The following is a 27,302-nucleotide window of genomic DNA, read 5'->3' on the forward strand; positions in this document are numbered from 1 at the left end:
CCCTGTTTTCACTTTCCTGAAATATGCTGTCCAGACATAGACTTAGCCCTGTATTATTTGTAGTGCAAATCATTAAGTAAAATATATATAATTAAATGTTATAGAAACCATGTACCTCAGTGTATTTGTGCTTTTAGTCAGTTCAACTATTCCAAGCTTTTATCACAGCAAGCTTACAAAACTCGTATATTATATTCATGCATCCTCTTTAATTTGTGTGTAAGTATACGATTGCTAAAAATAAATACTGACACGTTTAGTGGAGAGGTTTACATACTGCAATAGTCCAAAATGATGTGATCATTCATGTACATTATACAGTTTTAGTGAAATAACAGCGTGTGCCTCTTTGCTTTTAGAAACAGGAAAAACTCTGCCACTCACTGACAGTAAAAACGATACATTTCTCTGATGCACTTTGTTCATGACAAAAGAAACGTGTAAAAACAAAAAGAAGCCTGACATATTTTCCCCCTCAGCAGCACAATGTGTGCTTAACTAGCAGCTACACACACACACACACACACACACCTCAATGCAGGATTACTGTGCACAAACCAGTGGCGTCACTAGGCTGTTTTGTTCGGGGCTAAAGCCCCAGATTTTAATCAGCCCCAAATATAATCAGCCCCAAATATAATTTAAAAGAAAAAAAGACTTTCCATCGGACCTTGAATGCCTCTTATTTAACTCACGACAACAGGTCGACAAAATCTCTGAATCTCCGCCATCTGTGATGACAACAACATTAGGGTCACCGTTTTAGAATTTGTCTGGGTTTCCCAGGGACCCTGAACGCATCTCGGAGAACGTTAGATTAAAACACTTAAACTCCGCCAATATTTGCTCTTTCTGAGAAATCCCACCAGTTTGTGAAAGCTAATGAGATGCTCTTTACACTCATGTATCATGTTATTTTTAAGGACAATAGCAACTTATTTACCTACTCGGGATGTCCCGATACAACTTCTTCTTCCTCTCTCTCTCTCTCTCTCTCTCTCTCTCCCTCTCTCTCTCTCTCTCTCTCTCTCTCCCTCTCTCCCTCTATAGGTCACAATACGGTACGATATATCCCTATATTAAAGTAGAAGGTGATTATTGTATTATTATTTTTTTTTTAATAACTGACAAGAAACAACTAATCTGTAAATGTGTACACCTTCATGAGAACATTATGTATGAAATATATTTTATTGGCATATTTTACACTCAAAACATTGGCTTTAACATGCCATGTGCCAACAACTTAAAATAAAGAAAATAACATACAATCTGCCTGTGGCTTTTAAACCGACTTTGACTTTAGTGTAACTTAACTGAGGTATATGCCTAGAACAACAAATAAATGCAGAAAGTTAGTACTTTCTTTTTAGATTTGATTGAAAAAACACAAGCTGGTCAACATGTCCAGGTTTTAGAGCACTTTTTTGTGCAGTTACAATGTCTCCTGCTGTGGAAAAGACTTTACTGGTTAAATTAAGGTAAAAAAATAAATAAATTAATTAAAAAAATAATAATCGATATGATACATTTTGAGTCGATCCGAGAATTGCTCGACGTAATATTGTCAAATCAATTTTTTTTAACACCCCTAATGTAGATCATGATAATTAGAACTGCTAACAAACATTAGCTTCAAATACTAGCTGATGCTAAAGAAAACTCCTTTTTCATTTTGAACAAGCTCTCTGAATCACAAGAGATAAATCATTCGGATGTCCTTCATCCCAAGGCAAGATTTGCCCAATTTTTATTAATAGCTTATTTGGCTCATAACCAAATGAGCTATTAGTGGTACCAACACAAACAATTTGTACAGATTGAGGCCGACGCTAAAGTTTGTTGTGGGAAAAAATGGATAAAAGACAAATTATGGAATAAATAACTGTTAGATTCAGCATAATGTACCAACACTTGAATGGCATTAGACAAAGAAAAGTCACTCTTTAATGTTGTTGTTTTATGAGGACATTGTTCGGTTAAAATTATTCTCATTAAAAGCTGATCTGAACAAGCTCTTTGTAATATTTACTAGGGATGTCTCGATACAACTTTTTCACTTCCGATACGATACCGATATTGCAGCCTTGCATATTGGCCGATACCGAAATCAATCTGATACAATATCAGCACGAATCATACATACTTTTATTACATAGTGTGTAGTGTGGAATGTTAGAAAAGGCTTGAGAACAATAGTCAACAATTGAAGTTCACTTCAGTTATTTTTTACTGTCAGTATATGGTGGGAACAACTGAGGACGACAAAAACTTATCGGAGCGCTTATATCAGAGATTTTACATGCAGTCCTATAAAACCCGATATTGGTTTTCTGGTTGATATCGGACCGATACCAGATATCATTATTTACTGAGTTTGATTTCTTTTTCTTTTCTTTTTTTTAATTTTTTTGTTGCGATTACATTAACACTCCTTTTCAATGATCTGCCTTTATTTTGATTTCAAAGCCACTCGATGAGTTTAAAGTACTTTTCCACACTAATTTCTTGATAAATATGCGTTCAGGAACGTGGATCCTGTGATATCACTTATTTTCACAAAGTACGGTTCGGGGTGATTGGAATTAACACTTGCAACCCTGTTATGTAGGACCGCAGTCTTTTGTTGTGTGTTGGAATGTTTGTAGGGTGTGAAGTGAAAATGAGGTGACCATAGCAGCTCAGAAATATTTAATTGTCTTCTGTGTGATTTTTTTTTTTTTTTTCATTTCAATAAAGCATTTGGTACACTACAATAATTAGAGGCAATCATATATTTATTTTAAAATCAGTTTTAAAAGATGGAGTTAGGTCGGTAAGATAGTAAAGAGGTGGAATTGAAGATGTTTAGGATCTAGTAATGTTTGTACCAAATGGAATTAATTCACTTTTGTTGAAGATTGTCGTTACAGAAAGTTGCCGTTAAAACCTTGACTTCAGTAACAGCTTTAGTTTTGTGCCTAACATTTTATTTTATCGAGGCAACTGAACAAAACTGGTCTTGACATTACATTCACATTTATTCCCCTTTTCTATCTTCCCCATTGCCACTTTTATTCCTCCTCCTCTTCACAGTTCACTTTACAGTGGGGTAGAAGCGTTAATGAGGAAATAAAAAGCAAGCTTTGTATCAGCAAACAATGCACTTGTTTGCAAGGAAGCTATTGAAGCCATCGCTAACCAAGAACCTTAAAAGCTCTTCAATTTCAAAGTGCGTGGCCATGGTTTTCACTGATGTGTCGTGATTGGGTAGCATTAACACTTAGAGAAATGGGGAATAACATTGTTTTTTTGTTCTATTTCAATGTTAAATTAGGCTTTGAATCAGAAAAATAATTTGATTTAATAGATGACACGTTAGTGAGGCTTTTTCTCAGCAAGGTGGTTGTGTTCTAGACAGGGGTGGACTGGAATTTTTCTGTCCAGACCAGCCCACTACATTATCAGCGGACACTATGTAGAAGCTGTTATTAAGTCAGGGATACTCAACATGTGACTCTTTATGTCTTAATTTTGTTTATTATTCCCCCAGAAAACCTTAAAAGGGGCAAACGTTTTCCTTTGTCCCATTTTTTCCGACTTTAGCTACCATTGCTGTCACGACCATGGCTCAGGTGGTAGTGGGTCGTCTTCTGATCGAGAGGTTGGGGGTTCGATCCCAGTACCTGAGTATGTGTCGAAGTGTCCTTGGGCAAGACACTGAACCCTAAGTTGCTCCCAGTGGTCGACTAGCACCTTGCATGGCAGTCCTGTCCCACTGGTGTGTGAATGTGAGAGTGATTGGGTGAATGAGCTGATGTGTGAAGCGCTTTGAGACTGCTTCAGTGTGGTGATAAAGCGCTATATAAAATCAAGTCCATTTACCAAGTCCATTTAAAAATAAATATCCATTTTTTGTCTATTTTTGCAAGTCATTTTAATCCAATTTTTGTCCTTTCTTAAATTGTTTTTGGCCACTTTTCATCCCAATAAGCTACCTTTTGCCCAATAAATACCACTTTTTTTTCCCCTTTTCCCATACATTTTGACTCTTTTTGTTCCACATTTTTGTCCTTTTTCCACTATTGTTTACCACATTTTGCTCATTAAAGCTACCCTTTGCCATTATATACCACCTGGTTCTTCTTTATTTGCCAATTTTTTGCCCATTCTTGACTGCTTTTGGCCCATTTTAGTCACTTTTCAGTCATTTCTTGCCACGATTTTGCCACATTTGGACCATTTTTGGCCGCCTGTTGCAATGCTTGCCTCTACTCGCTTGCACTAGACCGGCCCACTTCGGGTCAACGACCCACCGGGACAATGCCCGGTATGTCAGATGGCCAGTCCACCCCTGGTTCTCAACGTTGTCCCTGAATGTACTGAATGTAGACTACACAGTGTATGACATCAGTCTTACAACTCAACCAAAATACACATTTTATTTTTCGCAAAGGAAATTTCCTCAACAGTAAAAGCTAAAAGAAACACAAGGGCAATATAACAAAATCATATCTACAGTATTATCGAAATATCCATTCAGCTCTTCATAATTGTGAGAAAATACTGTATGCATTAAAAAAAAACTATGTACAACAATTTCATGGCATCCCTTTTAATTAGAGCCAATCACTACGCTTGGAGGCTGAGCGATATGGGATGTGGATGGCAGGATGAGTCAATGAATACAGTGAGTTATCAACCACACAAAGAGGGGGAGCTTCACTTGGGACTCAAGCTGTGAGCTGCAAACCTTCAACAAAGCTGACATCCACTCCATATGAGGTATCAGACAGGGGTGACTGTGCCACTGCTCACCTGCCAGAGAAAACCTCTCTCTGCTGCCTAATCTACTCTATCCAAGCCAAACAAACTAAAATGCCAAGCAAAGCAAAGCTTTGGGACTTGTCTGCATTTGCATGTGAAGCGCATCCACTGTCAGCTTCCATTGCAGCTAATATTCATTCCTATTGATTTCAACGTCTTCCTACATTTACATTTATTCTTGAGGAAAACGCACAATTCTACTCCTGTGCAAGATGTCGCTCCAGCTTAGTCAGCGTAATGTGGTGACAGCAGAAAAGGATTTCCAGTGTCTTTTCTCACTGCTAGCATCTCATTGTTGAAGATGCTATATTTATCAGGTAGAGGAGGGAACGCAGATAGGAAAGAAACATTTTTTATTGTTTCAATAATTTTGTTTGTGTTTGTTTGATTGAGTTTTGATATGCCCAGTTAACCACATTGTTTCCTAAAATGTTGTTTACCTGATGCCACATCTGTCGTGTTCTAGGTACAGATTTTATGCGGTTTGCTGTTTGGCAATAACCATCAATGTTACAAACTGAAAAAATTCAATAACATGTCACTTGTTAAAGTGGCTCACTAAAATATCAAATGGTACCACTCTGTGGGTACCGGTAACAGTTGCGGCTAGTGCATTTTTCTCCAGGGGGGGCTACAACTCCAAAAACAATATACTGTACACCAAAAACAGGGTTTGTGTAGCTTTGAACAAATAAGTAGGGAACATTGCAGTTACAGAACTGCTTTCAGACTAACCACATTTATTTCTACAGAACCCATAAACAAGCAAGAACAAATGTAGTTTATACCAGTGGTTCTCAGAATCTGCTTTTGAAACTAAGTGGAAAGAAACAGTATTTAGTGCCTCATGGATAGATTTATGTCTATTAACTCTGGTTTATACAATAGAGTGAGTGAATGTGTGTCACGGTTATTATACTTCTTGAGTTATAGTTCAGAGTTTACCTATTGTTTTAGTTACAGCAGTTTAACAAATAACTAAATAAAACAGAATGACAAAGGAAGTGGTAAATGAATATAGACAATTGACAAAATGTAATTTAGGACCTATTTTACAAAATAAGAACATGTTAAAAATTTTACTTCATCAAATTCAGTTTTTTCATGTTTCTTGTGCCTTCTCTGAAAAGTGCTTTAAATGGGTCGTCTCATTATTTCACCTGTCAAAGCCGCTTAATGATGGACGACTTTGATGTCAGCCCCTCCCATAGCGGGAGGGGGTGTTGTGTAAAGAATCTGGCTGCATTCAACTCTTCACAGCCGCAGAGTGTCTATGGGGGAATATAGCTGCGCCAACAGACACTCCATTGATTTGTATTGAAGAGGAGTTACTGCGCATGCACATCTTTTAATGAGAGTGGATGGTAAAGATTTTTGCGAGCCAAGGAGGAAGCACGTCACCAATCTGACACTGATGAACAAAACAACTTTACACATCATCATTATCTATATCATATTTATTCTGATTATCTAAATACGTTGTTTCATAGTATTTTTAATTGATTATTTTTAATTGATTATTTTTAATTGATTATTTTTAATTGATTATTTTTAATTGATTATTTTTAATTGATTTTTATTGTTTTTTATGTCTTACTCAAACTAACGTGCTGAGTGGTGGGGCGGCGCCCTCACACCCTCTAATGGCCATCCGCCACTGACTGGTAGTTAGCTATTGTGATATCTCTCTATCAACTTGTAAGTGGGTTCCCAAACAGTGGTCAGTCGTTTGATACTGGTCCGCAAAGAAAGAATGAAGTTTTGAAAAATGTACTGCATATTATTTGTAAGTATTTTCTTGTACTTTTTTAGTGAAAAACTGCTACTTCTACCAACTTAATTTAACTGACTTGATCAGACCAGTGCAAAAGTAATGCACGTCTGGGAAGTGTGTTTACTGCACAGGAGATTGAAGAACACGAGAAACCCACTGACAATACCACCCTTCCACCACCTGGTTTACGGAAACTTGGTCTGATGTGATAGTGGTCCAGGACAAACAATATTAAAACATATAAAAAAAAACCCCAACATAACAGCAAAATTGAAGTAAAAAAACAAGTAACCTAAAGGAATAAACTACAAAATATTTTGCCTGTGTATTTACTTAATTATATACTTTCTATAAAGACAAATCTTATCGAACAAGTTGTTTGGTATGGTTACGGCATGGTTTTTATTTAATAAATAGCCCTCATGGAATAAAAGCTTTTAAACTACAGTCTCAGTGCCTCAGAACTTTTTGAAACTGTTTCATTTAATATTTTCTTATTTCATGTTTTAATGTCATATGTACTCTCACTACAAAAAACATGACCTTTTAAATGTCGAACCAAAAACCCACTTGTTTGTGCCCTCAGGTGTTACGTTGATGATAAAGTATCAAAAGTGGCCTGGCTCAATCGATCCAACATCATTTTTGCTGGCCAGGACAAGTGGTCCCTGGACCCCAGAGTGGACCTGGTCACCAAAGGACAGCTTGAGTACAGCCTACGCATACAGAAGGTAAAAAACATATATAATCTTTACATGTTTGATTCTTTGTAAAATATGTGAAAATAAAGATGAAACATACTTTGTATGCAGAGATAAATGAATCAATCATTAACGGTCTTAATAAGAGTTCTATGTTTATTATTTTCAACATCTGTTTGCATAAATTGATACTGAAATTAGAGTGACATACTGTAGAATGTTCTTGTCTGATTGAGGGAGTTAGCTTAGCCTAGCATGAAGATTACAGAAATAAAAGATAGTTTTATAAGTTAACTTGCTATTAGGGTGTGTATTGCCTGGCATCTGGCGATACGATTTGTGTCCCGATATTAAAGTATTAGGCCCATTATTGCGACTTTGTTTTTTGTATATGACTTAAGAAACAACTAATCTGTAAATGTGTACACCTTCATGACAACATTATGTATGAAATATATTTTATTGGCATATTTTACACAAAACATTGGCTTTAACATGCCATGTGCCAACAACTTAAAAAAAATAATAAAAATAACATACAATCTGCCTGTGGATTTTAAACCAACTTTGACTTTAGTGCAACATGACTTTTGTGCAATCAGTTAATGAGGTATATGCCTAGAACAACAAATAAATGCAGAAAGTTAGTACTTTCTTTTTAGATTTTATTGAAAAAACACAAGCTGGTCAACATGCCCAGGTTTCAGAGCACTTCTTTGTGCAGTTACAATGTCTCCTGCTGTGGTAAAGACTTTACTGATTAAATTAAGGTAAAAAAAATAAAAAAAAATCTATAAAAATTGATATGGCTGCATTTTGAATCGATCCGAGAATTGTGCGACGTAATCTCGCGATTTATCACAGAATCGATTTTTTTTTCAACACCCCTTCTTGCTATCATTTTTTTTTTCTGACGGATGGGGTAATTAATGAATGTTTATCATGAATCAATCTCATTAAGATATCTTGTGTACTAGCAGTGTTGCCAAGTCCCAGTAAGAAAAGTTCCCAATGGCTGTTCCGCCTAGTTTGAATTTCTATATATTTGCATGTAGCCCATTTAATAACAACGATAGCAGGGAGGTATTTCATTCGGGGAGCTTGCATGTGGTAGAGACAAATGTATTAAATAATCTATCAAAACACACATTTAGAACTACAAATACTGTAGGTACCGTCTTTAATCGATTTATTTATTTTTGTCAGTAATAATCCTCCTACAGTGAATGGTCAGGTCCTCTGTTAAAAGTGTTTGTCCATGGTTTAAAGCTGCAAAGTCAACAATCTGTTCTTCAGGGAGCTGAATCAGGAGATAACTATGTCCAAACCTGGAATGAGTCATAATCACTGGGTTTTGATATTGATATATAGATTTTCTAAACTTTCCAAAAAGCGACATGGGGGGGTAAAAGACGCTTGCAGTCCTCCTGAACATCTCATAGAAGCTCATCCTAAACTCTGGCATTTTAGTGGACGAATGGATGGTAAGACATGAGAAATACACAGGCCAGATGGCATATAAAGGCTGTAAATAGAGGACAGATAGATAATAGATGGGGGTGATATTGATAGATATCTAGGGACTTTTTCTAATGTAATCCCACTAAACATCCGACGTCCACGGACCTCCAGATCATGTTCATAACGCGTCAGCCAGTCTGGACCACATCTGCACGTCTATATGATGTCCAAAATAGGTCGACATCTGAACGTCATGACTATGACCTCATCTGAACCTTGATATGTCATTCAACGTTTGAAGCAATTTCACATATAGAATTTAAACAGCCTTGCAATTCCACACTCAGTCACAGACACATGCATGTGCATGTGTTTGTTTATTAAAAATCATTATTCAGTAATATCCACAGTCTCTAAGTATATATCCAGGTGTACTTCCTCAACATATACCAGAGAGACAAGCTTTGATAAAGTTGACATTGACATTGATGTAAATTTTCTGTGTTCAAAACAGGGGACGGGACTTGGATAAGCAAACTGCTTCTCTCGTCTCCTTTTTCAGCATGTACAAAACAAAAAAAACAAAAAAAAGGAATAACAAAACTTCTGTGAATGCAACCATGTCGGAAATAAACTGAATAAATGAATAAAAAAAAAAAATATGGTCTGCGATCTTTTTAAGAAATAATTAATGTTGAGCTCCCATTGAGCAAGTCAACGTTGAGAAGACGTCTTTTTTGGACGTCATCGGGTCAGGTTAAATTAACAATACCCCCAAAATGAATGGTATTGTATGCGTTTCAAATAACTGACAATGTACCTTTGATAAAAGATTTGGATAGAAAAATTAATATCTGGCTTTATTCGACGATGCAACAAACTTTGGTCATTCAAATGTTCATTCTTGTGGTCACAGTAGCTGAATAGGTAACAAAGTGCACTTAAAAGCATAAGGTCTAGGGATTGAACCCACCATGGGCCATCTTTCTTATCCATCTTTCTGGGATGTCTAGAGTACATCGTTTTCAGACGTCCGAAAAAGACGGTGTATAAACTTTCATTCTGCACCCGCCAAAGACGTCTTCTCAACTTCAGGCCGTCACGTTGTTTCAACGTCGGTCTGCTCAGTGGGATGACTTTTTAAGTTGCTAGATATACCTAAAAAATGAGTGAAGGGAGTCTGAAAACCATCAGCTTTATTTGTCATTGCACATGTTACAGAGCAACAAAATTTAATTTCAGTTTCATCTCGTCCAAGAAAAACATGACGACAATCACATTTATTACACTTATAACGTGGGGAGACAGGAGTGGGAAAACTGTGGGTCACTACAATATTTAGATGAAAAAAAGGGTAACAACAGAAGGGTAGGTTGCTAAAAGTAGTCACAATAGTAGCAATACTGTGGTGATGGTGCACTAGGCAAGATTTTTAGTGGCACCGTCAGCATCAATTCCTATGTGTGCTAATCAATCAGTTTGCTTGCATCACGAAATTTAAAAAAAATGTGTTTCAAACCTCTGATGCCCACTAGCGTATCACCCGAGACAAGATGAACACAGGAGAGGAGAAGGGGTGATTGGGAAAGATGTCATAGTTTTAATTTTAGTATATGATTAATGTTTTGTGTAAAGAAATACAATTACCAGCAGTTTTTAAAATTCATAGACATGCAGAATTAATAGTTTATGGTTTTAATCAATATATCCTCAAGTGGTGTTTGGTTAAGCAACAACCAAAAAAAAAACAAAAAAAACTGTTTTCTCTGCTCCTCTCAAAAAACATGTAAGAATTAGCAAGTTTTGTGCATGTTTTTGTTTTTAAATGTTAATCAAGGTTACACCTTCTGAATAGAATCAGTTAGCAACATCAACTGCAAAGTAGTTTCCCATAATGACTGTACTCTACTTGCTGCAGGTAGTTTTTTTTTAATTTTTTTTATTACCACACATGTTTGAAAAACATCACAAACATATTTATTACCAGCATTTTAAAGTCCAGTCTTATCAGCTCCAAACATTTCCACATTATGTTAATAGAAAACCCATCATCCAGGAACCATTGTGTTTCTTTCCCAACACATATCCTGTTTCAAGTTAGTTGTTAAAAGTGATGAGGACAATACTTTGGCTGGGCTGACATTCAAAGAAAAAATAGACAGTTGCAAACAAAAGAAAAGAAACAGCAGGCAACAAAGTTTTTTTTGCAATATTACACAAAACAAATGGGTTTTTAGAGGTCGTCTTGCTGCCTCCTCACTTAGACAATTAATATATGCAAACTCAATGTAGCTCCAAGTACTATGTTTGTTAGTTGCTAATAAAAGCTATTCCGCCTGCAGTTTTCAGCATTCATCAGAGACTGTTAGCCAACGGTGATGCTTAAAGTGCCAGAATAAAGCACAGGACAAGTATTCTTCCTTTTGTGATTTGTGTTTGCAAGCTTTGGATTTTCTGACTCCTTCCTAAAGAGCATTTAAAATCATTGTTTTAGAACATTTTAATTATTTTAGCTACTTAGTTACAAAACAACCAACATACACAGTTATAGCCTGCCAGTAATCTGTGTGACACAGGAACTTGCAAAGTGCACTTGTTAAAAAAAACTACATCATGGTAGTAGATGGTGAGTAAATGGCCAAATGTTAAAGTCTCAGGAGGAAACGACTCTCCCACAGTTTGTATGTGGGTAAAGTGAGCTGCTATGTGTAGCAGGGATATAATTGGGTCGTGCCACTTTCAGAAGCTCTTCACTCCCACTGTGGTAAGCAGGACCGGCAGCGCATGGGACAGACAGATTTAGAAGCAGAACTCAATTTCAACAGTTTTCTATTTGTTTTTCTTCTTTGGTTGGTGCAATATAATTACAGTGAATCCCCAAAACAGTAAACCAAAAACTGAGCAAACACAAAAGTAAAGGGCATTGGGATGCCAGGCTACATTTTACAAATCCATGAACATATATACTTTAACCTCTGTTTGTTTTGCTTTTAGCTTTATTTGTTTCTGCTCACCCAGGATTTCTCCTTCTTTTGAATTTCCAGTAGGCTACACCAGTGACGTGCCATCAGGGTAGGCAAGGTAGGCAGGGCCTACCCAAGGGTGAATTGATATTTTGATTATTTTTTTTTTTTAATTATAATATAGTGATAAATTATTTATTTTTCCATTTCCAATAGCCTACAGTTCCTATAATTTTGAAAGTGTCCGCATTTTGTGCATTTCATAGCCCAAATTACTAAACAGCGCTATTTCCTGGAACAGCTGCACAGTCTCACTCCGCTGTAAGGCAGAGGGAGGCCACGCCCCCTCCCAAAGGCATGTTGCTCCTCTGTCTCCGTTCCCATTGCTTGTTTTTACGTGTTTGCGCATGCACAGTCAAATCCCTAAGATGACATCCGCGCTATGCTAAATGCTATACGTAAGTTCACAGTGCATTAGTGAATTGATTCCATGTGACCGCTGCTGCTACGTTCTCTAGCTAGTGGGCGGGATAACACTACAGGCAGGGTGACAGCACCAGAGATGATAGAGAAACTTTTTTTGAGGACAGCTTTTAAAAGATGGGAGACCAACACCTGAGCTATCAGACCTTCAGCAAAGGTAAGGTTAGGACATTGTTGGTATTTTCTACAGTGAAAGGAACAAAAGGAAGGATTGGCTTTGTGGATGCTCCTCACTGAGGCTTTTCTGAGTTGTTGTTGTCATTTACTCCGTGTTTCTGTGTTTCCAACACAAACAACAGATGTGCTGCCATGTCATGAGATATATCTTGTTGGGAGAATATGGAGGCTATATTAAATAATTGTTTATGTTTCTATAATGGTGTTTTCCGATGTTGATTTTGTTAGATGGCCCAAATACTTGTTCATGTGGATCTTGTTGAGTTTTTTCTTTGTTATTATGAATTTTATATTTTTATAAGCGCATTGAGATGACTTTGTTGGAAATTTCTTTATACAAATAAAATTGATTTGAATTGAATTAACACTTGACAGCAGAAACATATGAAATTGTCATTGGTGGTCTCCATTTGCAACATGCCTACCCAACCCTCGTGGTCACGGCACGTCACTGGACGAGACACATCAGAGGCGTCCTTCACAGGTCTTGTGTTTCCCCTCATGTAATCCATATATGTGTTCAGTTTACCCTTTGCTACTCCAGTTCTGTACCAATTCTGTTTTAACTATGCTCGCAATGAGCGCTCCTCAGTCACAGACTGAGACTGGACACTCATCACTCCCTTCCTTGCAACTGAGGCTGGTTCTCTTTTATAGGCACTACCTGTAACTCCTCCCTCAAAAAAAAACAAACCCAATCTGAAATCAATTAACTCAATAACAAAATAAATTCTCATAAACAACATACCGTCAGTTCCGTCAGTTGTATTGTAGCTCACATTAATCATATATACTACCCCGCTAACCCTTTTATTTTAGCCCTAACCCTAATCCTAATCCAGGAAATACCGTAAATGTTTATTTTTGTCAGATATGTATTTTTAAAGGTGGTATTTCCAGTGTTAAATACGTTAAAATGAAAAAAGGTTTTATGTCAAAAGTGGGATTCAAAGTCACGTCAGCGGAAGGAAGAATCCTTGAGTGCAATGCCTTAGACCATCGGCCATCCCGACATGGTGAAAACACAGGCACATTACGCTTATGTAGAAAAGGTCCGAAAAAGTACTCGTAGTCCTGCGGGCTATGGCTACGTTTAATGTATCTCTAGACACTTTCTATATATTAAGATGAGGAAACAGAGCTGTGAGACTAGGAGTTGGAGATTCAGTTCATGAGATGTTAAATTTTTTGTTTGTTTGTTTTTAAAGGTAACTACACTTAAAAGTTCAACCCCATGATAGTCAAATAGAGGGTGGGATTGATTTACATTGGTCCTCCTCATATAAGAGGTGCAATGTGGTTTTTGGACTGAGAGTGGAACCATTGAGCAGCTTTCAATCCTTATTGTGGTGCTGGAGAGTCCAAATGTTTGAGCTTCATTAGGTAATAGCCTCCAGTGCTTACTGGGGCAGTTCATAACTCAATGTGAAGTGTTTAAGATGAAACTCAGAACCACCACATCTGAGGCCATGGCAAAGAGAAAGACGGGGTCTCTCCATGGGACCCTAAACCTGAACTGAGTTTAAGCATCTCAGTGTCTTATTTAGGAGTAAAAGTTGCTAATATGACATAGAACTTGTGAAGTAATAATTATAAAGAATGTATGAATTTAATAACTCATATTCTTATTTGTTTTGTTTAGGTTGATGTCTATGACGAGGGTTCATACACCTGCTCCATACAGACAAAACAGCAGCCCAAGACCTCACAGGTTTATCTCATCGTACAAGGTAAGCCACTGACCAGAGCTCATCTATTCACGCTGTGACAAAACAAAGTTTGGCAATATTTGTGGAGAATTACACCAACAACACATTAAAGAAATTAAAGTACATACAGTACCTGAAATCATGGAAATAATGTTTAATAATTGCTACAGACTTGCAAAATGCCTGCTTCTATATACAGTAGTTGTCATTGTGTTGTTTTGATTGTATCTCAGTTTAAAGGTACAGTAAGACCAGACAAACAGTGATCCATCCATATTTTGTACAGTGGAATGAACACATTTGTGGTAATGCAGAAGATATATTACCAGGGTTTTAAAAGAACGCCCGCCAACCCGCCAAATGCGGATAAAAATGATTGCCATTTTGGCTGGTGAAGAATGAAACAAATACCACAGCATCTGTTTGAATCGGCAGGCTGCAGAAACTATGTTACAACATCGTTGCCAGATTGGGCTGTTTTTCGTCAAGAAATGTGAGGGTTTTCATGTGTGTTTAGACTTTAAAATGTAATATGTATCTGGAAACCCTGCTGGTTGTTCTAATCCTACATTTCCCATGAACACTATGCCGTGACGTGTCATACAACAATTGGCTACGTGCTTACGTTAGCGTGAATGTTATGGTTCGCTAACGGACAAGATGAAAGAGATTAAGATTAAAGAGGATCTGAAAAGAAGTTAGTACTTCTATTTTTCTAACTTCAAACAGTGTTCCAGGAATCCAATTTTCATCTCAGTTAAGTTTGTTTATTAAGTTATGACCAGTGTTGGTAACGTTACTTTAAAAAAGTAATTAGTTATAGTTGACCACTACTTGATCCAAAAAGTTAGTAATTGAATTACTCTATAATTCTATATAAAAACTATAAAAGTAACTCATTACTAAGGAAAGTAACTATTTTCTGTTAAAAAAAAAAGTTGCTATATGTCAAAGAATTTTTTTAGATGTGTGTGTCGTTGTGAGGTGCTTCATTAAATTTGAGTTGCTTACAACGGATGTTGACAAAGTCTTCTCTCCTGGATATAATGAACACTTCACATACACGTTCTTGTCTTTGACCACAAATAATTTAAAGTAGTGTTTGTATCGCTACCTTAAAAATGCCAACTTTTCATCAGACTGTTCCACGTTCACACTGGCTCTGATTGGCTACCATGAAACATGACGCCACCTTAGCCAATCATAATCGCTCACCTTGTTTTTAACCCACCTCCTCACTACAGCTGCGTATGAAGCCAGGGGTGCTTTTGGATAAAAGTTTATTCAATCAATGCATGTAACGCACCGCATTTAGCATTCAGTAACGCTAACGGCGTTGTAACGGCGTAAAAAGTAATTAGTTAGATTACCCCGTTTCTGAAAAAAAAAAAACGCCGTTACCTAACGCCGTTATTCCAAACACTGGTTATGAGAATATACTTTATAAAAGGTGTACTTCTCCGACACATCCAAAGTTCCATATTGCACCTTTTAGGCATTGTTCCAACATTGTTTTTAAATAAATGTATATATGTTTTTTTTTTTTTTTTTTTTTTACCATTTGAATGTATTTCAGCAGTCAACTAAATTACAAACTATTTAAAAAAAACATGAACGCTTAAATCTGTGGTCCATAATGTAGTTTATTTTTGCTGGAAAAAAAAATTGGCTGGTGGAAAATCTGGTTGGCTGGTAACTTTAGGAATCTACTAGCCATGATGGATGCCTGGTGATCTAAAAAGTTAATTTAAAGCCCTGTCTATTACCCATCGCTCGCCAAAAGCAACAGAACATTTTGTTCCGATTTAAATGAATCTCAGAAATCCTTTACTGATGGTATTCTCTTTCAAAAAAAAAAAAAAAAACAATAGAAAGTTGATGTGAGATAAAGGTGGTGAGGAGGTGAGAGAACAGGAGACTCACAATTAGATTCTGTCTGATTGTGTCTACAACTTTTTAACTTGTTACATTTTCTTTCCCTCCTGTTTTAACAGAGGTCACAACTCAATAATTATTGTTCTCAGCTGAACATGTGTGTGTTGAGCAGGTTTGTTGAAAGTGTTTTGTCATCAACTCAAATAACATACAGTACATATTTTGATGCAAACATAATTTGCCTCTTAGGATAATTTAGACTTTTTGGGTTTATAGGTATCTGCTATTCTCTGCTAACTATATGGTTATCTTAAGCTTTAACATACTAATATATATATATATTGTCCTTTTGCAAGGAGGAATGGGCCAATATTCCAGTCTCTCAATGTGCAAAACTGATAGACATACCCCAAGCGACTTACAGCAGTTATCGCAGCAAAAGGTGGCGCAACAAAGTATTCACTTAAGGGGGCTGAATAATTTTGCACGCCCAATTTTTCAGTTTTTTATTTGTTAAAAATGTTTGAAATATCCAATAAATGTTGTTTCACTTCATGATTGTGTCCCACTTGTTGTTGATTCTTCACAAAAAATTACAGTTTTATATCTTTATGTTTGAAGCCTGAAATGTGGCAAAAGGTCGAAAAGTTCAGGGGGCCGAATACTTTTGCAAGGCACTGTATATATATAATGTTATTATTTTTTTCTTTCCTTTTGGTTGTTTTCATCATTGAATCCTCAGTGATTTGCATGTTTAGTTTGCTTTGGGTTTTTACATCAGATGCCCTTCCTGACACAACCCTCTGTATCAATCCAAGCCTTGGACCAACATAAAGACACTGGTTCGTGCCGCCGTGAGGCTGCAGCACCGGCAAACAGTTACCCGGGGTTTCCACTGGATACGTCTCCGCTGCGCCACGGCACCGATCCGGTATTTCACCGCTGTCCGCCGTCCGGTAATTCACACCGGTTGCGTTTTGAGTGCGCCGCGGTGCGCTCCGGTTCAACGAGTGTGACGTCACGAGACAGAGCAGTTCTCACAATATTTATATAATCGCGCGAGAACGCGATTAAAGGTATTTGTTATAAACCCAACAATAAACAGATAAACAGCTCAGTGTTCCTAACAAAGGAGAACAAGAAGGTTGGACTCTGGATTTGTCAAAGACACATTTTTTAGCAACAGCCAACAGAGAAGAGATAAAACTGCACCAGTAAAACATGAACTAAATCAAAGTTTCTGCAGTTTACAGTGTAGTTACAGTATGAGAGGAATCAATATAGTGGATGTGAATTTGTTTTTACACATTATGACGTTTTGGTGATGTATTTACTTGAAATATAATCTGTTTTTGAAAAGTAACCCGATATTTTATTGCGGAGTACGTGCTTAATTTGCTCTGTGCTGATTGATGCGTCGTGCTCCGGTGTCCGCCAGAAATAGAAGCCCTGCGTATATCTGGCGGAGGGCACTGGACTACCGCATCTGGGAAGGAGCAGACACGCACCGCAGCGGACCCGGTGGAAATTAACACATAGACTAAAGTGGAAACCTATCAGCTCCGGTGACACGGCGGTGACGTTCCGCAGCGGAGCCGCATCCAGTGGAAATTGGGGGTTAGACACTTAGGTTGGGGGTAAAGGGCTTTGCTCAAGGGCCCAAAGCACGTGGGGCTCAACCCAGCTAACCTTCAGTTACAAATCTGCTTTCTAAACCATTAGGCCACTGCTTCCCAACATTTACCAAAATAACTACATGTCAAAAAATGTTAGAAGTAATATTTTTCCCAAAAACAGTGTTATGATTATTTATAAATATTACTGTTATCATTGTATCTATTCATTTTACTTTTTTAATGGGCTGCTCGATTATAGAAAAAATGATAATTGCATTTATTTTTAGTCATAATTGAAATCACGGTTTTTTTGTCAACCAAAAAGTTATTTTTTTGGACAAAACAATGTAAAATATAGTATTTAAACACAAATCCTTTAAACACTAAAATTAAGTATGTTCAATTTTGCACAAAACAAAACACTCTATCTCTCGGTCTTCATCATCAAACTCAAACTGTTCCCGATATAAGAAAAAATGACGTGCCTTGCTTGTTTACCAGGTGTTTTTGCTGCATTTCTCCTGCCATGTTTCAAGACCGCGAGCAACAACTTTCCTCTTGTTGGCCTGCAGGTAGCTTTGGCTTTAGGATGCTTGTGCATTAAACAACTCATGTTAGTAATAATAGTCGTTTTTTCTCGTGTGTACCAAGCTTTATTCTTTGTACATGTCCTAAATCAGGGGTGCACACACTTTCTACCACTGCAAACACACAACGCTGGTGGCTTGTCATTACCCCGTCCTCACCGAGGGCACTCAGGGCCGACCTGCTTACTTCTGGAGGGGTCCGGTTTGCCGTCCAAAACCCCACTCTGCGCCAGTGGGCACGGCAGTCTGGCCATCGCGGTTTCCGACGTGGCACCTGTCTTACGTTACCCTCGTTTCGAAGGCAAAGAGAAACCAGCCTGTCCCCCATTTGTGACTATTAAAGCTACCATGACTGAATATTCGAATAACATGTAACTGACTTCATGATGTCATTCTGTTCTTCTCTGTTGTGTTGCTGTTAAGCCCGTGTTTGAGGTAATACATGCACCAGTCCTCTGTGCACGTTTTCAGTCACCAACTGGGATAGTGGGCGTCGCCAGTCTCTGTCAGTTATTTTGGGGGTCGCGGGCTGAAAAGTTTGGGAACCCCTGCTTTAGAAGAACTTCCATAGCTTCCATACACGTAGGTGTCTGCTGCTAATAAATATACCTGGCTGGGCCGGTGTGGAGCGGCTTAGGGTTGGAGGAGGGTCTTCTTCTACTGAATATTAGAGGTTGTAAATGAACAGATTAGTGCGCTAGCGCCCCCTTACACTGAATAGGTTTTATTTCTTAGATTTTTGCTCAGGTTTTACTTCTGGTAAACGCGACTCGTTCTCCTTCATATGATGTCTTGCGTCCCACATGCTCGATTGACTGACAATGCCTCCGCGATCGACTGGTAGATTGTGATCAACATATTGTCCACCCCTGTCCTAAATTGTGGAAGATTGTCTTATTTAGCAATAAACCATATGTATAATTTAACAAAAAAATATGTAAATATATATATTTTTTTTCTTGTTTTTTTAATAATTGTTTTTTTCTTGATTGTCATTTTTGTATTTGTTGAGTGTAATAATCAAAATCGGAAATCAACTATTGATTGATTGTACAGCCTCACTTTTTTTTCAAGCTTTTTGTGATTTAATTTCTCGTTTATCTGGTTACGTGTGGATCAGGGAAAACGCTTTATCAGGTATAACATGCGTTGCACTTTTTTCTTCTTTATTTTATAAAGAGTTAAAGTAAATTTTAACCCATTGAAACATATGAAACGTTTGTTGAATAATGCTGAGCTGACTCCCAATACGTAAAAAAAAAAATAAAATAAAAATTGTCCAAGCCAGTCACCTAAAAGTAATTTCCTTTCTGAAACATTAGACAAAGACAGCTCAAAATTAGATTTTTATGTGTTCTTAACATTGAATGTGGAATGTAATTTAACTATTTTTACAAAGATAATTTAAGATAAATTTGGTCTAATCTGTCAGGCATGTCTCTCAGACTTTATTAACTATGGGATTGAAAAAGTATCACATTTTCAAATAAACTGAGGTTTTTAAATAAACAAAAGGGCATCCAGACTGGTTTAACTATTTGAAGCATGAATCCATGTGTAGATTACAACAGTGTCTGTTACAGTGTAACAGTAACAACAGTTACACTGATTATTTTAAGGATCCTCTATTATCTGAAACATTTCAAACCTGCTGAAAACACCCTGCAGCCTAAGAAATATGGCTCACAATACATATGATCCAGTGGCGGATGCTTTAAGACTACAAGGGAACCTCAGCTTCCCCTAAAATCAGTGGTCAAATATGTAGTGTTGTGTGTACATTTCATTGACTAAATATATGACAGAACACATGTATGTTTAGTTCAGAATCAGCTTCTTATAACAGGAAACTGACAGTGACAGCGTGACGTTCTTCATTCATTACCGCAGCGTCACAGTGTTAATAAACAGTGGTGAAGTTCAGCTTCAATTGACTTCAATGGGAGAGGATTTAGGGGTTGATCCACTGCAGTCAAACTAGACGCTCATTGGATAAATGCTCGGTTATGACGCACTTAGTCCCGCCCATCGGACGCCGGGCTTCACAGGAGGTCTATGGAGCAGTGGGCTGGATCTGTCTGTTCCGGACGCTGGAATAATGGATGATGATTGGATGATCTATCTCAGGCTAATTCAATTTTGATTGACAGCGAAATGAGCCAATCAGAGAGTATGACGTTGTAAGCACACAGGCGGGTTTTTCAAATATTTCAGTCCGTTGCTCTGTGTTGACACGGAGACTTTGCTGATCCTCTCATAGCGAATTAACTTCTGACAAACCTAGTGTCTGTTTTTGGTGTTTGTGGAGACTGTTACTGCTTGTGTTGTGAGACTTTTGACCAAACACTCACACTCCAGCGCGCAGCAGCTACGCGCGTGCGTGTGTGATAATCTACAAATAGTTGTTGACAACAAAATGTGAATTCTACTAGAATTCACATTTAAATAAACAGATACATTTTCTGAAGTAGGCAGAAAATGAGCTTCCCCTGCATGAAAGACCAGCAGCCGCCACTGATATGATCCTGGTTTATTTAGAGAATCATAATCCATACTAAAATTGTATCATCTTTAGAGTCTTGCTTTAAATGTAAAACAAGCTGTCTGAATATCTGGGTTCACATGTTTTGGATCACTTGTTTGTTTGCATCTGCCCTGGGGAACATTTTTTCTCTAAGCTTTGCTTGAAGCTTGAACTATTTTAAGTGTCATCCATCCATTGCCCAGACTAGAAACGCAATGAGAGATGACAGACTGCTGTATGTGCACTGTGACAAATCTCTTCCTGCCGCTCAATGCAATTCACTAACGCTCAATGTTTCATCAATCACAGTGTTTTTCTTTGAGCTGCTCTTTCCACTTCCATCCCACTGATGTAAAACCCAACCCTAAATATAAACTACTATATGTAATTGTAATGCAGTGCAATTCCTTTGCACTCAAGGCTTCCAATCCCATAAACTGAAGATATCATCCATTGATAGCATTTAAAGGTCAATACTGGAGTTGATTGAGCTTTTCTCGGATCCATAGCAGAAATTACCTACTCTTCCCAGAATGCAATGTGTCCAATTATCCAGTGCTTGATCATTGGAATGTCCTGCAAAGACTTACAGAGTTTCTGACAACAGCGTCGTTTATCACTCCTAATGCGGTAGTGATAGCCCAACATTGATTCTCTTGCACTCTTTCCCACTTTCTTCATCTTGTGCGCAGGTTCTCAGAGATACATTTGTTTCCATTACCTTTATTATGCTCATGTGTAGATTATGCTTTCTTTGTGGATGTTTTTCCAGCATGTTTTATTGAAATTGAATGAACCCTCTAGCATGGCATTTAAGTTCTCATTTAGCATTGTTTTCATCATTCCATGCAAAAAAGCCATTTTATTTCTTTTTACAACCACCTCGTTGTTCGATGTCTAGTTTAATTCTGTCATGCATTGAAGATACAAGGATGTATCTTCAATGCAGTATCTCTCTACAACCACCTAAACCAAACCCACGCAGAAAAACCAATCAACTGTGCTGGGTAATGTTTCACGGAGCCTTCATTTTTTAATGGATATGAAAACATTACTCACGTCAAGCATTGCTCATGGGTACAGAGCCAAGAGAAGGATCACATAACCAAAGCTGACAATTTTTTGCTAGCAGCGACAGCAACATAATTGAAAAACAAATGATCAGGCAAAAGAAATTTGCACTGAAAAAGTCGGTTTCACAGCGGCCTGATGAGGTGGTAACAAGCAGCAGGGTCACTGACAATGACGATAGTATGAAAATGTTCTTATAGTTATTTTAGTCCTAATCTGATTATTGGAATTGGATTTAACCAATGATGTGAGCATCACTGTGCAATAACGGCTTTCTTGTTTTTAAAAAGAAAGAGAGAAAAAAAAAATATATATATATATAAAACGTCTCCAGTTTTTTTTCACAAATACGGATTGAAAACAATTGTACCAATCTAACTGTTTGTTATTATTATTATTATTATTATTATTATTATTATTATTATTATTATTATTATTATTATTATTATTGTTATTATTATTATTTCTCATTTTTGTAACATAAGTTTCTAAAGCTGTATTATGGACCTGCCAAAATAAATCCAAAATGCAGCTCGAAATGTTCAGCAACCTCCTGTAACTTAAAGAATGAGAGAGTAAAGTTGGTCCAATTAAGCAGTGTTATTATTTATTATGGTCTACATGATATATCATACACTACTTGATACATGTGCTTCAATATGGGGGATACACTTTAACATGGAGGGAGAGACTTGCTGGTAGTTGTAAATCACTAAGTTAAACAACAGGTAGGAGAGAATAAAAGGAGAACTAAGTAACCACCTTCGCTGATTATCGATGTGCTTCCGCGGCAGGTGGATGCCGATTTTGTCGCGGGGAGGAGGAAGAGTAGATTATCACAACAACCGCTCAATCCATCGCTTTGTATCCAGACAAGCGCGCACTGAGCGCAGGGTTTGCTGGTTCTCTGTTCCAGTCGGCTTGTTTTCTCAGTGCATCACTACAAACAACAGACTTATGAGACGACGGAGTGCCCGCGGTATCCGCCATGTTGTAAACAAACAAAACTCAGAGCTGTTACGGGAAGCAGGAGGGTCAAAAGTCATCGGCTGCAGCGGTCCTTTAAAACTTTTTTAGTTGATTTTATTTTATGAACCTTTGAATATCACCATTTTTATAATTTCCTAGTCACTGGGTTTTTGGCACTTTAACTATTTGAATATTATTGAAATTATATTAAGAATTTCATTTTTTCGAATGAATTTGGGAAAACTTTGTCTCTCGCTAAAGAGCTGCTAAACTGTTTTTCATTGTTTTAAACATTTCAATAAAGATGTATTCTAGTCAATGTCATGAGTTGTGTCATCAAGGGTAAAAGACTCTTTTACACACCAGATTGTAGTTGTTTTTTGTTTTGTTTTTTTAAATCCCTATTGAGTTGAAGTGTTTCCTTTTCAAAAATATTGTTTTGTATCAAACAGCCATTATCATTCATCTTATGTTATCGTTAACTAATTGTATCGTCCCACTCCTAGTAATAACTGTCCTAAATCTTTATAATTTTTAGAGTGCACAAAAAAGATCCAGCCATTTGCCTCACCATGTGATCAACAAGGGAACTTGACAGCCGTCCCAGAGGACAAACAGTCTGTGCTTACAAGCAGAAACTCAGAGGGGGATATTTCAAGCACAGCATGCACGGTGCACTAAGAGACTTTTTTTTTTTACTATTATTTTTTACAATTATTATTCTAAATGTGGTCAGATGATGTGTTCTCTCTAAAGGAGAGGCAGGACACTTTTGCACAGATTGTACCCACTTCATTCAGCTGGGCCAAATACCTTCATTATTAAGGATAATGGTTTAGTAAGATTAGCTTTTTTAGTTTGTCATTTTCATTTTATTTTATCTGGACAACATTTTACAAAAATAGTGTATTTCTCCTAAATTTACCCAGCCAAAAACTAAATAGTTCATTCCCCACAGATTATCTTCAGGGATTATTGTCCAACTTGTCTCTCTAAACAATCTGGTGATTGCACCTAAACCTACAAGTTATCCCTCAAACCTCTCTATCCAATCCACTTTTCTCCCAATGACAGATAGCATCATCCATTGATAAATGTCACAGAAACAGAATGGCTATCAATCCGCAGAGACACATTTGGTGCCATTGGCAGCAATTCCCTGGCCCAGTTCCAATGTCTCAACTTTGATGTTTTATGCATTAGTGTACTGCATTATGAGATAAAGCAAAAACAGCATCATATTGTGTTGGATGGTGTATGTATATGTAAATGAATGCAATCACATTCTGGTGCAATCTTCAATCCGTTCTGAAACTATAACTCCATATGTCTGTTCAGTACCTTAATCTCCTTTTGCACAATTTTTCCCCACCAACTTTTATTACTTCCACTTATTCTAATATTGGACACCTTCGAGCTAACGTTGACTTAAACTTAGTCAGAGGAAGCAAATAGCAGAATGAGACATCAGCTGACCTCAAACTTAAGATGGGAGCCATTAAAAGCGCCTTCTTCCACACGTATGCATCCTCTCTTTCCCCCAATGCTTCCCACTTTTGTGTCAGAGTGCTGTGGTATTTAAAGAAGTAATCCACAGGAGTGTCAGAAAGAAGCGGTGTCACTCTAAAGAGCAGGAGGAGACAGGTGTGGGTGCAGACACGTGTATGCCTCTGTGTGTTCACGCATATTTTCTGCTCTCCAGTCTCGGTGAAGAAGAAGAAGAAGACTGACCTTTTTTCAATTGCCATGGGACAATATGAATCATTCTATGGTGCCTTTGATGCTGTTAACACACCATTTTACTCGCTGCCTCTTCCTCGTTTCCTGTGCCCCCATGAACACCTTTCCATTGCACATTTGAGACCTTTTATCGCTAATTATAACAATATGCTTCACTACCTTTACCCAATCAAAGGGTTATATGGACACGAGAAGTTATATAATATAGAATGAAGAAAGTTATGCTTTAGATTAGTAACTTTCAGAGTTGAAAAAAGTGCCTCATGGATTTTGTTGTGGATACTGGCAATCTGTAATGTTCTGCTGCTGCAGCCCAAAAATCATAGCATAAATACTACTACATGCACCATAATTATTTTATTGCCACCAGCAATTATTTGCAAGTAAAAAAAAAAGCTTTTTTTGTTTTTTGGCCATGGTAAAGAAGTCTTGAACATTATTTAGTTGCTGCACTGAAAAACATTTGACTCTATAATAGGTCGGCAACCTGATACTAATCGAGGGCCTGTACTACGAAGCTGGATGTCCTTTATCACGCCAAGTTCCAGGTGTGTGCTGTGTGTGCTGTACTATGACGCTGGTTGACTTCTTACCGATGTAAATCTCTATGGTCACTTACGCTGAAAGGCTAACCTGGACGGGAGCCGGTTTTGTTCTGAACAAGATATCAGCCAGTATAAAATGTACTCATAGGCAATGATGTGCAGTCAGGGTAGGCAGTGTAGGCAGTGCCTACCCAAGGGTGAATTGATATTTTGATTATTTGTTTTAATGATAATCAAGGTAATTATTTAATTTTTGAATTTCCAATTGCCTACAGTACCTATAAGTTTGAAAGTGTCAGCATTTTGTGCGCTATTTCCTGGTATGGCAGAGACGCTGCACAAGTCTCACTACTGCACTAAGTGAGGCAGGAGGAGGCCACACCCTCTCACAAAGGCACACTGGTGTTCTGCCTTTGGCCCTCATAATCTGTGTTTTTATGTGTTTGCGCATGTGCAGCCAGTTCCCCAATATGAAAACCATTTACGTAAAAAGGCAGATCACAAGAAATTGTAAATACTGTTCCCTGGGTCTATACTGTCGGATTGTTTGTTCCTGTGTATTGTCTTGTATGTTGCAAAACAAAATAAAAAAAAATAAATAAATAAATTTAAAAAAATGGCAGATCGCGACGCTACTTTTGGCCGTAAGCGCGCTATGCTATATGCTATAGGTACTTTCACAGTGCATTAGTGAATTGATACAACGTGGCCTCTGCTATGTTCTCTAGCTAAAAGCAGGATAACACTACAGGAAGGATGACAGCACTAGAGACAATAAAGAAACTTTCTTTTGAGGAAAAACAACAGCTTTTAAAAGATGGGAGACCAACACCTGAGCTACCAGACCATCAGCAAAGGTAAGGTCAGAAAATTGTTGGTACTTTCTACAGTGATGGTACACATGGAAGGATTGACTTTGTGGATGCTCCTCACTGAGGCTGTTCTCAGTTGTTGTTGTCATTTCCTCCGTGTTGCTGTGTTTCCAACACAAACAACGGATGCGCTGCCGTGTCATGATATATATCTTGTTGGTAGAGTATGGAGGCTGCTAGTGAATAACTGTTTGAGTTTCTTTAACAGTGTTTTACGATCTTGATTTTGTTAGATTAACACTTGCCAGCAGAAACATATTATGAAATTGTCATTGGTGTTGACATTGGTGGTCTCGATTTGCAACGCCCTACTTACCCAACCCCAGTGCTCACAACATGTCACTGCTCATAGGTACTTAGGTACGATAGGCTTCATCAGCAGTATGTTATTGATATCGATATTTATTTATTTAAAAAAAGTTATATATATATATATATATATATAACATTATTTGTGTTCCCTTATTATAGGGCCCTATAAAATCCACATTAACGGAATCGCGGACGGAATCAAATGGACAGAATCGGCATGAAATGCGTCACCGTGAGGCAAGGAATGTTTTTTCATGAAGAAATGTCTCTGAGGAGCACTTATTAGGTGCATCGCCTTCCTTCCCCCGTCTTGGCTGTATTAAACACCGCCTAAACCACCTGAAACCCTGTCTAAACTGCCAAAAAACTATGCAAATCATCACTGACTCCGAAATACAGAGCCACCAGTGCCTGCTTAACTCTGCTGTGCCTGTGAAACTCTGTCCGTTTCTCATCTGAGTCACTCTGAGCAGCTTCACCTTCTCAGTGTGTTAACAACATCTCATGAGAGCTACAGAAGATCTGTGGGAAAGGTTACGTATTGTGGATGAGACCATCAATGCCAGGGTAATGCACTGACTGAAATGTTTATTTTTCATATGCAAGGAAATGTTCCAGTTTTCATACAACAAGTTCATTCTGCTTGTTAAGCAGCACTGATATATGTCCATGTTTACAGAGAAGTTGACACTAGCACTGAAATTATTATTTTCTGCATTAATTTTAATGATTTAAAGTTAATTTGCACAAACATCATGAACAATATTTCGGTGAAGCATTATTTTGTATCTGTCTTCCTTTAACAACTTAAACATAACACAAGGACATTGGACTAGCTGTGGTCAGTGTATGTTAAGAAGAGCTAAGGTGCAGTATACACTTAGTTTTACTTGGCTGTCATTCATGTGAAATTGATTGACAATGTTTTTTAATTCCTGTGAAATAGATTCAGTGCAGTCAATACCTTCTGAATTTTTTCAGTGACACAAATATCGTAATGTATCGTGGATGAATTTTCACGTGATATATTGATTATCGCCGCATAGCTGTATCGTGATAATGTTATTGTGAGCAAAAGTATTGTGATATATCGTTTCGCAAGGTACCTGGCGATCAG

At 37.6% G+C, this 27,302-nt stretch overlaps 1 protein-coding gene across 4 annotated transcripts in view; it reads left to right on the forward strand.

Moving 5' to 3' along the window:
• lsamp (limbic system associated membrane protein) overlaps positions 1-27,302 on the forward strand; it is a 721,324-nt gene that overhangs the window by 581,074 nt on the left and 112,948 nt on the right. For all 4 annotated transcript variants that reach the window (XM_028465480.1, XM_028465482.1, XM_028465481.1 and 1 more), the window contains 2 exons: positions 7,167-7,311; positions 14,008-14,095. In XM_028465480.1, coding sequence (XP_028321281.1) covers positions 7,167-7,311; positions 14,008-14,095 — 233 coding nt within the window. The remainder of the gene's footprint in view (positions 1-7,166; positions 7,312-14,007; positions 14,096-27,302) is intronic.

The sequence above is a fragment of the Gouania willdenowi genome, chromosome 13 (genome assembly GCF_900634775.1).
Source record: "Gouania willdenowi chromosome 13, fGouWil2.1, whole genome shotgun sequence".
Lineage (NCBI taxonomy): Eukaryota > Metazoa > Chordata > Actinopteri > Blenniiformes > Gobiesocidae > Gouania > Gouania willdenowi.